The sequence below is a fragment of the Ursus maritimus genome, unplaced genomic scaffold, assembly GCF_017311325.1.
Source record: "Ursus maritimus isolate PB19 unplaced genomic scaffold, ASM1731132v1 scaffold_14, whole genome shotgun sequence".
Lineage (NCBI taxonomy): Eukaryota > Metazoa > Chordata > Mammalia > Carnivora > Ursidae > Ursus > Ursus maritimus.
The window spans coordinates 66,806,202-66,822,606 of NW_024423786.1; the positions used below are offsets into that span (position 1 = coordinate 66,806,202).

At 45.1% G+C, this 16,405-nt stretch overlaps 1 protein-coding gene across 3 annotated transcripts in view; it reads right to left on the minus strand.

The window, feature by feature from the left end:
- Positions 1-2,146: 2,146 nt before the first annotated feature.
- LOC103658559 (trans-golgi network vesicle protein 23 homolog B) overlaps positions 2,147-16,405 on the minus strand; it is a 19,622-nt gene continuing 5,363 nt past the window's right edge. For 2 of the 3 annotated variants that reach the window (XM_040630064.1, XM_040630065.1), the window contains exons 3-7: positions 15,890-16,034; positions 13,107-13,196; positions 11,776-11,907; positions 5,036-5,164; positions 2,147-3,254 (exon numbers count right to left, since the gene is read on the minus strand). In XM_040630064.1, the coding sequence (XP_040485998.1) occupies positions 3,228-3,254; positions 5,036-5,164; positions 11,776-11,907; positions 13,107-13,196; positions 15,890-16,034 (523 nt within the window). In that variant the 3' untranslated portion in view covers positions 2,147-3,227. The remainder of the gene's footprint in view (positions 3,255-5,035; positions 5,165-11,775; positions 11,908-13,106; positions 13,197-15,889; positions 16,035-16,405) is intronic. The other variant, XM_040630066.1, reaches the window with a different exon arrangement.

Below are 16,405 nucleotides of genomic sequence, written 5' to 3' on the forward strand. Positions count from 1 at the left end.
GGAATTTTGATGAGCTCTAAAAAGTCATACCAATTTAAAAGGATCCTAGTACCTACCCCATGGTGGAATACGCTATCACCCCTACACACACACACACACACACACACACACACACACACACACACCCCGGCCTATTTATCTCAGAGGTGTGGTCCAAGTATAGATACTCTGGGAGCTATAAAATGCAATGTTGCTTTCATTTTAATGGCACGATGCAGCCAGTTCACTTGTACTCAAGGCTGATCCAGGGAAGAGAAAAGAGAAAATAATGCTCATTTTCTTGGCCTCTCCCAAGTAACTTTTCAGTCTTGGTGAGAGGATTAAAGCAGATGTGGCAGATTTTACTTTCCAAAGAAGGCTCACAGTCTCTCCCAGCCCACATGACCTTGTTTAATCTTGACCGTCCTCTCATCAAGCTGGGGTCCACGTACCCTTCCCTTCAACTCGGGGGGGCCTTGGCGACCGTGTCAACCACCAGAGGAGCAGAAGTGATGTCATGAGGATTCTCAGACTGGTCGTAAAAACGCCATGTGCTTCTCTAGGGAAGCTCGCTCTGAAACTCTAGCTGCCAGGTCGTGAAGCAGCCCAAATAAGCCTACAGAGACCACGCGAGGACATCACAGATGTGCTCCGACAACAGCCTAGCAGAGCTCCCAGCTGACAGCCAACATCAACCTCCAGACCCGTGGCTGAAGACACCCCCCGAGTTCCCTGCCCCTCGCCAATGTGTAAAGACGGGCCTTCAAATCGTCACAGCTGAGCCCCAGATACTATACAGCAGAGAAAAACTGTCCCACCGGGCCAGTTCCAAATCCCTGCCCACAGCACATGCAAGCGTAACAAAATGACTATTTGACATCACCACGAAATGTTCCTGCAGCAACAGCATCTGGTAGCACTGAATTCATTAGCACCAGTAACAGGAGCTTTATTACCACACAGAGAAAAGGACAAATGTGTGTTTACTGAATGCTATACTTACGGAAACAATTATGGGGGATGCTAAAAATAGACGTACTGATAAGAATTCCGCTAAGCTCTAGCAACAGAGAAGCCAAAACAGGAACACGTGAACAAGAGAGAAGTTTGTTTCTCACCTAAAAATTCAGACAGGCAGCTCAGGGCTGCTATCCCTGTCAGGGAGAACTCAGACAATCCCTACCTTATTTCTGTTATTCACACAAAGAGGCTTCCATCCCACGGTCAAGATGGCTGCCCAAGCTCCATCTGTCATGTCTGCATTTGAGCTAGCAGGGAGGACAAACTGGAATGGGACGGGTAGACCCCTTTATTATTTTTTTTTGAAGATTGATTTTTTTTTTTATTGTTTGATTGATTGATTGGGCAGGGGCAGAGGGAGACAGAGAAACCCAAGCAGACTCCCCGCTGAGTGCAGAGCCCCAGGCAGGGCTCAATCTCAGGACCCTGAGAGCATGACCTGAGCCGAAATCAAGAGTCGGGTGCTTAACCGACGGAGCCACCCATAGGCCCCTCCTTTTAAGAATACTTCCTGCAAGTGCGTCCTCCGGCCAGAACGCAGCCACATGGCCACACCGAGATGCAGGAAAAGCTGAGGAAAGCTGTCTGTTGCCCCGTCCCTGCTAATAAGGGGGAAATCTGGTGAAGGGAAGAATGGACCTTGGGAAATAAGTCGTAGCTTCTGCCACACGCATATTCCAAAGTTCGATTCCTACGACCCAGCAACCTCAGGAACCACACCAGCGTGGCCCCCATCAGACTCTCAGCGCTAAAGATTTAGTTTAGAGCTTTCTGATTCAACACGCGTCTTTACGCGGTATCGACTTTCCTCACCAGACGAGTATAAGCAAAATGGCAAGTAAACACTTAAGAAACTACTGATTCCCAAGAAAGCAAAAGACATTTAGTGACAAATATTTCCTCTAAAAACCACAGTATGTCCTGGTGGGTCTTCCTGTCATCTGTGTTTCCTTGGACAAGGCACTCGGTAAACCTACAATCCCGTTTCGTCAGCTGTAAACAGGTGTCACACGTAACTGCTTTGTCGTGAGGATGAAAGGAGGTAACACGTGCTGAAGTGCTCTGTAAACAGTAGAGTTTTATACAAATATAAAGTTATGCACCTTCAAAGTTATCACTCCAATAAAGACACGTATTCAGTTAAACATCTTTTTAAAATTTTTAACAATGTATAAATACATCCCACAAAATAATCTGTTGGTTAAAAGACTCCAACAAAGTTTACAGAACCTACAACAGAATTTATAGACTCCTACAACCGCTTGTAGATTGTGACATATATTGCTTGAAGAAATACCATTAATACAAAGGCATGATTTACAATGTCCCCATTATAGCAAGAAACAAAAAATAGATTCATACAATAAAATGTCTTTTAGGCATTTATTATGCCAAGTATGTAAATGATTATTCTCACTATGACATAAGAATAATATTCTTTCAGTGATAAAAGATAGATTTCAGGAGGCCAAGGCCCACTGAAGAGCTTCCGGAAAGTTCTAAAGTAAAATCTAGCCATCCCTTCCAAAAAAATAAATAGAACAGCAGCAACCTCTAAGGAATCCCCTAAACATATACTGAAAATTCCATGTATATTAACTGGGCCTTAAGTACATGAGTTATTACAAATGAACATAAAATTTACAAACTAGTTAACCACTGGCCCAAATGTGGTTTTTACCTGCCTGTGAGTGCCTAAGAAAAGAAGTTCCATCACGAAGTATATATTAAGTTGTAAAATTAACAAGGATCGCTAATTTATATGTAAGCCAAAGTGCTCACTCTTACCATGGAAGCAAAACTTTCTTCTGACAATAATCGACAGAAATAATATGTACACACCTAGATTTCTGAGACAGACGGAGAACATCCTCCCATATTCTACGGATCCAAATGCAAAGGTCTCCATCACATACGTACGTGCACGCACTTTCAGTAATCTGGGATATACGGGCACTATAGGACTATGCGCGTACACGTGTAAAACCAGGAACCACTTTTGACAATGTTCCTGGCCACACCATACTTTCAAGCCCCCAATGCTAGAAAGAGAATAAAAACGTGATATGAAAACTCCCTCTCCATTTTTTAAAAGTAAATTTTAAACTGGCAAAACAAACCCAACACTCCTCTTTGCAACAATGGACTGAGTTCCAAAAGCCTCAGGGTCCAGAATCTTTCAGCTGTTCCCCCGTGCAACAGGACACACGAGCTTGCTCTCACTCTCTTCAGGAAGTCTGCTCATCTCCGGCGCTCTGCAAAAGAGAAAGAACTCCTTCATAGTGAGAACTATTCCACTTGACATGCCAGCCTTCAAGCACCAGGAAAACATTCCATGTCTGTAAGCGGGGCCAGCTGCTACACCCTTACAGGAAGTGCACGGCCCAGTGAAGTTAAAAATCATGGACATGCGGAGAAGTACATCGAAGGATCCCCCAAGATGTCCAGCAAGTCGGTCTTGTGTCAGCAGAAAACTGCCAGGCGCCATGTAACTCTACTGACCCTACCCATGTTATGTCAGGGTCAAGGCTTAATTTCCCTGTATTCAATGTCCCTCACACTTCAGAAACACTAAAAATCCAAAGGGAAAAAACTAGTCGACGCACACTTGACAATCACCGTACACTGGACCCCTGCAAAGATGTACCTGGGACTGTGCAAAAACCCCTCAGGAAGAGAATCGTGTCCCTACAAGATTATTCCTTTTCTGGACTTTTCATCATTTATATAAGTAGAATAGAAAGAACAATGAATTTCAAGTGAGAAGAGGTGGGTTAGGCCCTAGCTAAGTACCCTGTATTAGCTGTATATCCTTAAGAAGTCACTCAATCTGTCAGGGCTCTAGCCATCTAAATGTAGTCCCGGGACCACCAGCCACCTGGGAACTTGCTAGACATGCAAACTGTGAGACCCCACCAGGTCAACTCTGGGAGTAGGACTCAGCCATCTTTGTTTTAGCCCTGCAGGTGATTCTTTTTTTTTTTTTTTTTAAGATTTTATTTATTCAACAGAGATAGAGACAGCCAGCGAGAGAGGGAACACAAGCAGGGGAAGTGGGAGAGGAAGAAGCAGGCTCATAGCGGAGGAGCCTGACGTGGGGCTCGATCCCATAACGCCGGGATCACGCCCTGAGCCGAAGGCAGACGCCCAACCGCTGTGCCACCCAGGCGCCCCCCTGCAGGTGAGTCTTAGGCAGGTTCGAGTTTGAAAACCACTGTCCTGTATGAGATTTCTGCCCAACGTCTTGCACTAAACACATGTGAGCTATCATACGAAGGACCCAGTCAATTCTCCCAAGTGACTTAACAGTAACTATTCACCTATTCCACTGAAACCCCTGATCTAAATCTCCACAATGGGGAACTATAGTAAAACCTTTATACTCTAAAAAACAAACAAATCTGAGTACTCTAAAACAATCTTTAATGATACAGTCTTATGTCTCTACTTTTCTTACCATAAAATCCTAAAATCATAATATACGTTCTCCAAAACTTCATTTAGAGCCACCAGAAATCATGGAAAGCTACTGAACTTAATGTTTGTTTTTTTTAAATAAGTTATTATCAATAATAGCTTATCCCCGGTTTTAAAACAATTTCAGGGCAGGGCTCCTGCGTGGCTTAGTTGGACTCTTGATTTCAGCTCAAGTCATGATTTCGGAGTCATGAGATCAAGCCCCCATTGGGCTCCGTGCCAAGCATCGAGCCAGCTTAAGATTCTCCCTCTCCCCGTCCCCACCAATTATTTTCTTTAAAAAATAAATAAGTAAATAAAATTTTTCCAAAAAAATAATAAATAAATAAATAAATAAATAATAAAATAATTTCAGGGCACTGACAATACATTTCTAGAATGTCCTAAAAGTCAAGAGTTGTTAACATAACTTTATCATCATCATCTCATACTTAAGTACGTGCTTTAAAAAAGCTTATTTTTTAAGTATTTCCTAAAAACCAAACTCTGTAAGAATTAGAAATGATTGCACTAGTCAGTGCGCACATCGAAATGACTCTTACATCCAGAAAACACTTACTTGTCTTAAAAACTGCTTTCCGAGATACGATGTAGCCATGTTGGTTAAATTCTTCCTGCTGCCCACTTTGCACCTGATGTAACCATACAGGTTGGCACCTTGCAGCACCACACCCATGATAACCACTGCCTGGGACAGAAAAAATAAGCAAAGATTACTGGCCTAAAACTGACTGACCTTCCTCTGTGACCCAAACAAAACAAAACAAAACAAAACAGAACACCACCACCACCAAGACAAAGCAGACTGTCATAGGAAAGAGAAGGAAAAAGGAAGCTCATGGGTGGGGCTTGTGCCAATGAGACTCCTTCACCTGGCAGAACAGACCCACCCAATACCCGCTGAGCACAAGGCACTCATCACCCACCCAACAAATATTTACTACACACATATGCTATATACCAGGCCCCACGCTAGCCCCTGAGGATGCAGTGGAGGGACCATCCTCTCTCTAGGATTTTCCATGGGTCTGCAAATACAGACATAAAAATAAATAAATAAACAGAGATTCAGAAGAGGCTCAAATGTTAATTATTCCTTTAAGAATTACAAAAGAAAAGGGGCGCCTGGGTGGCTCAGTCAGTGAAGCGTCTGCCTTCGGCTCAGGTCATGATCCCGGGGTCCTGGGATCGAGTCCCACATTGTCGGGCTCCCTGCTCAGCGGGGAGCCTGCTTCTCCCTCTGCTTGTGCTCTCTGTCCAATGAGTAAATAAAATCTTAAAAAAAAAAAAAAAGAATTGTGAAAGAATGGTCAAGAGATCAAGCTCAGTAAACCGAGAGCATGCAGGGGGGAATCTCCGCTCTATGCTGACATGTACGCGTGACAACTGGCTTCTGGAAGAGCAAAGCAGAGCTGCCGGGCAGCAATCAACAGGCGTTTGCCTCCTGTGATGAGCGAGGTGCATGGGGAGCACTGGGAGGAAAAGCACTTGGCAGAGTAGTTTCTTCCTGGTGGCCACATCCGGGAACCTATAGGTCACCCCACTAAGATCATTAAACACTGAGAATAAGAAACTCAAGCCTGCTCTTTAAATATTATGGAAGAAAAGTCAATTAGGACAATGTGAGGAGGTCCCATGGTTCCTGTAGAACAGGGGTTGGAAAACTTTTTCTGTGAAAGGCCAGATAACAAATATTTGAGGCTCTGCGGGCCATGCGATCTCTGTTACAGTCACTCAACTCTGCCATTCTAGCCTAAAAGCAGCCACAGACAATATGTGAACCAACAGGCAAGGCTGGGTTCCAATGAAAAGTTAGAAAAACGGGCGTTGGGCTGGATTTGGCCCACAGGTCATAGTTTGCCGACCCCTGCTCTAGAATAAACAACTCATCAACCCCTCTGCTGTTATAAGGATTACTGGAGAAATGCTTCTATAGTTAAAAAGCAACACAGCTAAACAGAGTATCTCTCGCCAATCCAGACTTACTCTCCTTAACTCTTAACAAACTGCAGCTGATTTTAAGGAAGCTAAAGGATTTGAATGTTGAATTAAGGAATAGATACAAATTCCTAGTAAGTGGAGTTGTACTGGCTGTTTAAAACTTGTGTTTCACAGAAATAAACACATAAGAATTATACAAGGTTGTTACTTACCTAAATAAACATAAAACTATATATTTTTTAAACATTTTATTTATTTATTTATTTGACAGAGAGAGAGAGAGAGAGCGCTTGCACAAGCAGGGAGAGCAGCAGGCAGAGAGAGAAGCAGGCTCCCCGCTGAGCAGGGAGCCCAATGCAGGACTTGATCCCAGGACCCCGGGATCGTGACCTGAGCCGAAGGCAGATGCTTAAGCAACTGAGGCACCCAGGCGCCCCATACAACTATATTTTTATTTAAATAAATCTCCTTCAATTTCTCATGCTTCTCAAACTGGGACACTCCTAACGTGTCAGGAGCACGGGCCCTGCAACCAATCTTCAAATGTATTTATTAGTTACAACAAGCACACGTCTGGTTTACGATGGTACAGTAAAGCCAGATAGCAAGATCTCTCTATCCCTAATATATAAAAGATTTTTAAAATACACAGGTTTAAAAGAGGTTTTAAAAAACAGGTTTCAAAACAAGGCAAATAAGCTGGTACCAGTAAACATTTAAAGGGGGGGGGGTGGCTGGTGTTTGGAGAAAGACCCACTACACAGCTCCTTACTCTTCAAAGACCCTCTAACAGAAATTTCACGGATGGTCACCACCCCAACATCTTGGAGGCAGGAGTCCAAAGGATACAGACAGCCCCGAGAAAAAATGCAGATGGAGACATGACTCCCAACCGCCCACCACCAACACAGGCGACGAATCCCAGCAGCCTGCCGGGAGATGCCCCCCGGATAAGTAGGAGTAGCACAGAAGGACCAGCAATCATCATGCCGTGTTCCCAGCGGGACAGAAGCAGGAAGAGGTTCCTGGACAGCCTGAATGATGGGATCCCAGACCACCTTCCACATAACCTCTCCCAGCTCTGTTTTAGGGACGTGGAACCAGTGCTAGGGAAGGACTGCGCTGACCGCCCCCAGATGGATGCGAAGTCTCCGGTGCCTCTCAAACGATCCAAAGCAGGAGAGTAGCACCAGCATGAACCCAGGAGAAAGAACCGCACTACCTAAGAGAAGGCAAAACCCAAAGGAGCTAGTGAGGCAGCCGGAGGCCGGGCTGTGTCCTCTTCCTCACAGCCACACCTCAGGCCACCAGAGCAGAGCCCAGACGTCTGAGACAGCACCCAGAGGCAGTCAAGGAGAACTCGCCTGCACGAAGGCAGCATGGAGAAGAGGTCTCCGGGCCAGAGCTGCCGCTGCAAGCATGCGCAAACTGCAGGGAAAGAGGGAAAGAAATCCATGCAAAACTATGGAGGAGGAGGGGGAGGAAGAAGAAGATGATGATGATGATGAAGGACGATGATGAAGATGATGATGATGATGGAGGAGGAGGGGGGAGGAGGCGAAAATAATAAGAAAGGAACACAGTGTGAAAAAGGAGAAGAATCTATTCTGAAACAAACGTAGCCCACCAAAATGAAAGCATTTCTGGGAACACTTCACCCTATGAGGAATCTGAAGATAAGCATTCAAAGGCGCGTCAAGGTCACGCAGGGCAAGAGGAGGAGATGAAAATGGGGCTGGCAGAGCTGAGGAAGTGCAGAAGGAAGCCGCTGCCCCCCCACCCGCGCCCGCTGGGAGCGGCCCGCTGTTGTCGCACCCCCACCCCCACCCCGCCGTCCCCTCCAGCGTGTTCCACTAGCAGGGCGGCTCTACCAGAGCAGCGACCTTGTCTAGCTGGCCACCAACCGCACCCGAGGGCCTGGAACGGCTCCGGCATCGGGAAGGGTCCTCAGAAGACTTGCTGACTGAATCAGCAGAAAGGAAAAAGTGAGAGAGGGAGAGAAGAACATAAAAAATGACCCAACAGAGAGAGAATGGTCCGTCAGAATTAGAGAAGCCCAAAAACAGAACATAAGCGAACGTGAACACTTGGCGGAAGACAACCATCCTGATTCAAAGCAAAACCTGCGTCTACATCCTCGAGGAGCACAGAGTTTCCAGAAACGTCAATAGAGAAAGACAAACGCAAGGACACACTGGATTTTTTTAAAACTCAAGAATTAAAAAAAGCAATTTCTTCATCCAGGGATAGAAATGATGCACTCACTCACACGCAGGTTAAGTGAACCCGGCCTCAGGTTTCTCTGCAACATTCAATAGAAGAAAACGATGATGTAATGTCTTCTAAGGGCTGCGAGAACGCATCTGTGACCCACCCCGCCACGTCATCAATCGAGAATGAAGTCAATAGGGGGGCGCCTGGCTGGCTCAGTCGGTAGAGCATGCAACTCCTGATCTCGGGGTGTAAGTTAGAGCCCCATGTTGGGTGTAGAGATTACTTTAAAATAAAAAATAGGAACAATAAAAAAAAAATTAAGAATGAAGCCAACAGGTTCATATTCTTTCTCTTTTTTTTTTTTTTAAGTAGGCTCCAAGCCCAGTATGGAGCCCAACACAGGACTTGAACTCACAACCCTGAGATCAAGACCTGAAATGAGGTCAGGAGTCGGACGCTCAACCAAATGAGCCACCCAGGAGCCCCAACAGGCTCATACTCTTCAATATGACAGAGCCAAAGGAAAAGAACACCTATAAGGTTTTTTGGGGGAAAAAAAATCACCCAACAATGAAATTTAGCCAAACAGGAGGTAGAAGGAAAAGCTGCACTTGATAGAACTGAATCAGTGTATTTTAACAGATCAAAGAATGAACACCCAGTAAGAAACATCATTTCAAAAGATAACTGTTAAACCTTGACGACAAAACTAATACTGGAGCGAACAGAGCTCGGGCAAGAGGAAGGGAAGAAACAACAGAAGGGACAGAAGAGCATTTCTCTCGTTCCCTTTCTAACAGACTCTAGAGGTCAAGAAACCTGTTTAAGAACAACACTTAAAACAACTAAAATAAGCCTACAAGCAACAGAAATCCAAAGGCAGAAGCAGGGAGGAGAGGCAGAAGAGAGCATGGCTGTTAACTGTGCCGTCCTTCACAGCAGGAAACCAAGACAGACTCACTACGTTTCCCAATCCACAAAAGAGGGTGTGATACAAACATAAAGTAAGAGAGGGGCGCCTGGGTGGCTCAGTCGTTAAGCGTCTGCCTTCGGCTCAGGGCGTGATCCCGGCGTTATGGGATCGAGCCCCACATCAGGCTCCTCTGCTATGAGCCTGCTTCTTCCTCTCCCACTCCCCCTGCTTGTGTTCCCTCTCTCTCTGGCTGTCTCTCTGTCAAATAAATAAATAAAATCTTTAGAAAAAAAAGCAAAAAAACAAAGTAAGAGAGACCTACTAGAAAAACTAAAAATACACAATAAGCCTCCCAAATCCCAAAAGGGAAAGTATGTATGTGCATACACAAGGAAAAAAGAGCCTATAGAGCAAAACAGAACAGAGAAGGAAATATTCAAAATATGGGAAAAAAACATAATTAAAGCCAGAAGATACCTGGTATCACTAAATGTTAAGTGAGATAAACTCAACTATGAAATGAACAAGAATCACAGTTTGGGTCAAGTGACAGATTGTATTTTCCAAACACGGTAGCAATAACATCTGTTCCACATGCTTTTCTAGAACCTTCTCCTTCCCCCCATCAAGCTACAGAGCTTAATTCCCATTCCCCTGAATGGGGAAGGGTGGCAAAAGTGATGATTTCTGACCTAGATTGCTGCCAAGGCCTGAGTTGTGTCTCCCCAAAATTCTACTGTTGAAATCCTAACCCCAGCACCTCAGAATGTCACTGTATTTGGAGACAAGTTTACAAAGAGGCAATTAACGGGGCGCCTGGGTGGCTCAGTCAGTTAAGCATCTGCCTTCAGCTCAGGTCATGATCTCTGGGTCCTGGGATCGAGCCCCGCATCGGGCTCCCTGCTCAGTGGGGAGTCTGCTTCTCTCTCTCTCCCTCTGCCCCTCCTCCCTGCTCATTCTCTCTCTAAAATAAATAAATACAATCTTTAAAAAATTGGGGCGCCTGGGTGGCACAGCAGTTAAGCGTCTGCCTTCAGCTCAGGGCGTGATCCCAGCGTTGTGGGATCGAGCCCCACATCAGGCTCCTCCGCTGGGAGCCTGCTTCTTCCTCTCCCACTCCCCCTGCTTGTGTTCCCTCTCTCGCTGGCTGTCTCTATCTCTGTCGAACAAATAAATAAATAAAATCTTTTTTCAAAAATAAATAAATAAGAATTAAAAAAATAAAAAATAAAGAGGGAATTAAGGTAAAACGGGGTCACCAGGGTGGACCCTAATCCAGTACGACTGGTGTCCTTGTAAAGGGATTAGGACACAGATGTGCACAGAGGAAAGACCACGCGGAGACACAAGGCAAAGACGACCATCCGCAAGACGAGGACAGAGGCCTCGGAAAGAAGACATCAAACCTGCCAACATCCTGATCGGGGTCTTCTCGCCTCCAGAACTGTGAGAGAATGGGTTCTGTCGCTTAAGCCCCCCCAGAAGCCAGTCCTTTGTTATGGCAGCTGGAGCAAACACACACGGCCATAAAAGGCAATTCAGCCTCTGAGCTCAGACCCTCCCCATCGGAGCCCCGACCCTCCGAGGAAGCATTCACACTGCCATGAGGCCGCCACGCTGTGAGGAAGCCCCACCTGGCCAGGGGACTTCACACGCCTGACTGCAACCACGTGGACCCCAACGCATAACCTCCCACACAAGCCCCCCCTTCTGAACCAGAGACACTGTGAGAGAGAATAAAATTTTTTAAATTATTTTATTTCATTGTTTGCTTTCTTATTTATATTTTATTTGTAGCTTGATGGGGGGAATAAAAATTTATTGTTAAGCCACCGTGTTCTGTGAAGATTTATGATATAAGCAATAGACAGCCAGAACAAGTTACCAACTGGTATTTTCGGAGAAGACTCCTCGGTTAGCTCCAAACGAAGCTAAACATGTTTGTTTGGCGTTTACTGAACATCCAACAAGATCGTACTGTGATAAATATATCGCAAGCTCTGTAAAAGGTGGGTGAAATCAAAATTCTGCTGGGCACTAGGGGAATGGGTGAAACTAGGTATTTAAGAGGATTCTTGGAGAAAAGCAGAGTTGGGGAACGGAACTTGGGAAACACGTAATGGAGCTGCCTATTCAAGAGAGGTCCCGAATGTTCACACAGATGGTTGCTTATGGTGATTACCCATCAGACATCCTAACAAATTAGCCAGGACATCCTCACTGATACTCACCAGCCACTTCACTCTGAAGGAGAAGAGCGCGCTAAAGGCAAATATCACCCACAGCACAGGACAGGCAATAAGTCCTAACCAAAAGATTCTTGATTCAGCCTCGGAAACAGTTTTACTCTCTTGAGCGGATGCCTAAGAAAGAACATAAACTTAGTAACTGGTATTATAGTATTTATCAGTAAGAAGTTTCACATTTTTAATGAAAAACACCTAAATCTAAAATCTGAATAAATTAATAAAGATGACCCAAGTCTCAAGTTAGAAATCCCCCACCCCCAAAAGAACAGTTAGTATATCTACCACTATGTTATTTTCGGAACTGGCTTAAATATGCTTTAACTCAACGATTTTGTATTTTCAGGGCAGAATGGGCAGTCTGTCATGACCCCAGATATGGGTAAAAGTAAAGCTTGTTTCTGACAGGCTGCTATTCAATTCTTCCTGCTCTTGTACCGTTTATTCATAAGCAAGCTTTGAATCACACCGTAGGATCTAAGGATCAAGGAAATCAAGGCTATAATCATCCCAGAGACTAAAAGGTCAAGTCAGGGTCCAGAGAGAGAAATGGAATCAGGGGATTTTGGACAACGGCCAAAATGTCTCAGTAATACCCAGAAATTTGAAGTCCATACAGATTTTATAACGTAAAGGAACATGGGCTTATCACTAAGCACAGTACTGCTTTCTCAGAAGTAGAACTCGTCAAGGCCCTTCCAAGCAGAAGGCAAACAACTTAATTAGTAGTGTTCTCCAAGAATTCTGTGCTCTGCCTCCCCCGCTGATTCCACAGGGAAACCGAATGTTCGCTACAGATAAGCAGCCTAACCCAAAACAGATCAGCATCCCCAAGGGCTCCTGGAGTTAGAGGCTTAAAGAACATTGTTCTGGTTGATTCGGATTTCCTATCTACTTGTAATCCCTCTTTTTCTTTCTCTTTTCCCTGCCCACATGTGGAAGCGGACTGTGGGAGCAAGGACAGAAGGAGCTGCTGGAAGCAGTTATCTGCTGACGGGGATAGAACCCTGGAGAGACCGGGCACAGCAACACCAAGCTGAGGGTCCTCAGAGGCCCTTTATCCGCAGCCCCTGAGAAACAGCTTAGCACACGGAACAAACTCGGACTCAGAGGCTGCTTTCCTGTACACACCGTACTTCCAGTCTCAACCAGACAGAAAAATGCAGTTTGAAAAGGCCGTCGGGTTTAGTGCTGACATGCCAAGGGAGCCGGGGTAGTACTTTTAAGCCTGAATACGTCACCCGTAAATATTCTAATGTAATCTGCACATAATTTATCGAATGATATTTTGGGGGGAAGAAAAGGGGGCACTATACCTTCCTGGATTCAAACACCCAATGGCTTTTTCCATCTTCATCTACGTGATTCCACCAACGCAGACCGACCATGAGTCTACCTGTGACGTTCTGGTAAAGATGAACACAAACACACACATTTTGAAAGCACTGTTTAAAGGCCTACGGTAAGGTCATATCTCAGTGTAACATATCATAAACCAAAAAAATCTTCAGCTCTACCTCCCATAATATCCAGTTAACAAAGACCACCACATACCAGGCCTGGACAAAAAAATAAAGATAATGCAACAGCGCCACGAGCAGGGGTGGAGGTGACAGGATAAGCGTATCAATAAACATCACCCTTCTCTTTTTTCTCATGAACTCTTGTCCCTTCTTCCAATTCTCTAATGTGTTCCTTTTTTTTTTTTTTAAAGATTTTATTTATTTATTTGAGAAAGAGACAGAGAGAGCGAGAGAAAAAGAACATGGCGGGGGCGGGGGGAGAAGGAACAGAGGGAGAGGGAACAGAGTCTCCGCTAAGCAAGAAGCCCAATGTGGCACTGGATCCCAGGACCCTGGGACCATGACCAGAGCCGAAGGCAGATGCTTCACCGACTGACCCACCCGGGCACCCCCCTAATGTGTTCCTAAGCCCCATGCTCTTTAGCTACTGAGACCTATGTGCTCCCATATATCCTGACCGTAGCTACATACATTCTATAATTGTATATCTCTAAAAATGGTTGCTCTGGACTGAATGTTTGGGTCCCCCCAAAATTCGTAAGTTGAAACTCTAACCACCCCTCACCCCCCCAGTACTAGGTCAGGCCTTGGTGCAGTGATTAGGATTAGATCAGGTCCACAGTGTGGAGCCTTCTCGAATGAGACTGGTACTAAGAGTCAGGAGATATAGTATTTATCAGTAAATACTGACTTCCTCCTCTGCTCTGCCATGTGAGGATAAAAGGAGAAACTGGCAGTCTGGAACCCAGGAGAAGTCCCTCGCCAGAAGCTGACCATACTGGCACCTTGACGTGGGACTTCTGGCCTCTAGAACTTGAAAACTAAGTTCCTGGGGTGCCTGGATGGCTCAGTCAGTTAAGCATCTGGCTTCGGCTCAGGTCATGGCCCTGGGCTCCCTGCTCAGTGGGGAGTCTGCTTCTCCCTCTCCCTAATAAATAAAATCAGGGAAGGAAGGAAGGAAGGAAGGAAGGAAGGAAGGAAGAAGAAAAAGGAGGGAGGGAGAGAGAGGGGGAGGGGGAAGAAGGAGAAGTTTATCAGAAAATATACTTTGGGGCCACATTTTTTAAAACCCTAAACCCAGAAGGATTTAACTATTTAACTATAAGAATTGGGAAATGACCAGGAAGAACTAACCGGAGGCCGTGTTCTATTTGGCTAAACAGAAATTACTTGAGCAACAAAACGAAACATGCCTCAAAACAAAAATTGTGACCAGGATACAGTAAACAGAGCTAAAGCAGCAGAAGACATTCAAAGAAATACAAGCCAAAGACAGTACAAAAGAAAAGCCTAATAAAAGAGACCTTTACACTCATTCTTAAGAGCTTTGTGGCCTGTGGAAGCTGGCCACCACCAAGCCAGCCACTTCTGGTGTCGTAAGAGTCAAGAGGTCTAAAAATGTTGGGGCTGGTGGCTGTGAATAGACCTGTATCATCTGCCTATTCTCTGAGTCAATACACATGCCTCTGAAATCCCAAAATTAGCTTTGGCTTTTTTGTTACCTTTGATTTTTCCCCCACCATTTTACTATGAAAATTTCCAAACACACAGAAAAGTCAAATTTTACAGTGACCACCCACACACCTACCACTAGAGTCTATGCTTAGTATTTTCCTACAGTTACTTTATCACATGTCCACCTATCTAGGTACCTGTCTGTCCATCCATCCACCTCTCTACCTATCACTGCATCTGAGTTTAAAGCCATTTCTTACTCCCTCCCATCCCTCCCAACAGGGTTTCTCAACCTCAGCGCGACGGACATTTGGGGCCAGATCATTGCTGTGGGGGGGCTGTCCTGTGCGTGTGAGGACACTCAGCCGCATCCCTGGCCTCTACCCACTGGATGTCAATAAAACACCTCCCACAACCCCAGCCGTGCCGACCAAAAATGTCTTCAGACACGGACAAACGTCCTCTGGGGGACGAAACTGGTCCTGGTTGAGACACACCACCCTGGAACACAGAGGAGCCTTTGTGAATGGTGGCCACTCCTTAAGAATGTGTGCGGGATCTGTTCTGGGCTCTCCTCTAGAAACCCTACACAGCACACCTAGAGGTAACCCTGAAGCAAAACAAGTATAAGAATGAGAAGCAGTAGGGGCGCCTGGGTGGCGCAGTCATTAAGCCTCTGCCTTCAGCTCAGGGCGTGATCCCGGCATTCTGGGATCGAGCCCCGCATCAGGCTCCCTGCTCCGCTGGGAGCCTGCTTCTCCCTCTCCCACTCCCCCTGCTGTGTTCCCTCTCTCGCTGGCTGTCTCTCTCTGTCAAATAAATAAATAAAATCTTAAAAAAAAAAAAATGAGAAGCAGTATACAGGATCTGTGGCTGCTGGTCACATTTTATCTGTGTAATTTTAAAGCCGACGCAGGCTGACGTAAGGCACAGACAGATGAGTCACGTAATAACCTACATGCGATCTGAGGATATTAACACAGATGAGGGTGAGGCAGGTAACAAAAAGATAAATTAACGCAAACCCAAACTGCTAAGGGTCTTCTTTTTTTTCACAGTTCATGCATCATTCAATCTTATCACAGTAAACACAATGTTAAAATAAAAACGATCAAACCTACCTTGACTGCCCAAAAGTCACATGACAACAACAAGATAATTGTCACCATACAGGCAATAAAGCTGCTGCTGAACAATTCACAGAGAAGATAGACTACAACTGCACTGACGCGAAAGAATAAATGGAAAAATGATGCCACTGGGTGTCTGAAAACCAAAACATAATAAAAGAAATGCAATTACATTTCACCACAGGTACTGCAGACGGAGATGAACAACGTTTCAGCCATAACACAACCATGCAGAGTTTTGTCAAAGCCAAAGAGATGACCTGAGGAAGAAGTAAACCGCCCACTTCTCTTTGTTCCCAAGTCCCACTATTTGACTAAGCCATGTTGTCAGAAAATATACTATAGAAACAGGACTTTTAACACCTCACTGAATATAAACTTTCACAAAATATATAATGAGAAACTCTGCCAAGCTTGGAGAATTAAGGAAACTATATTCTTGGGATTAAATCCTATTTTCACATAAAAAACTACTTCGGGAGTGCCTGGCTGGCTCAGTCGGAAGAG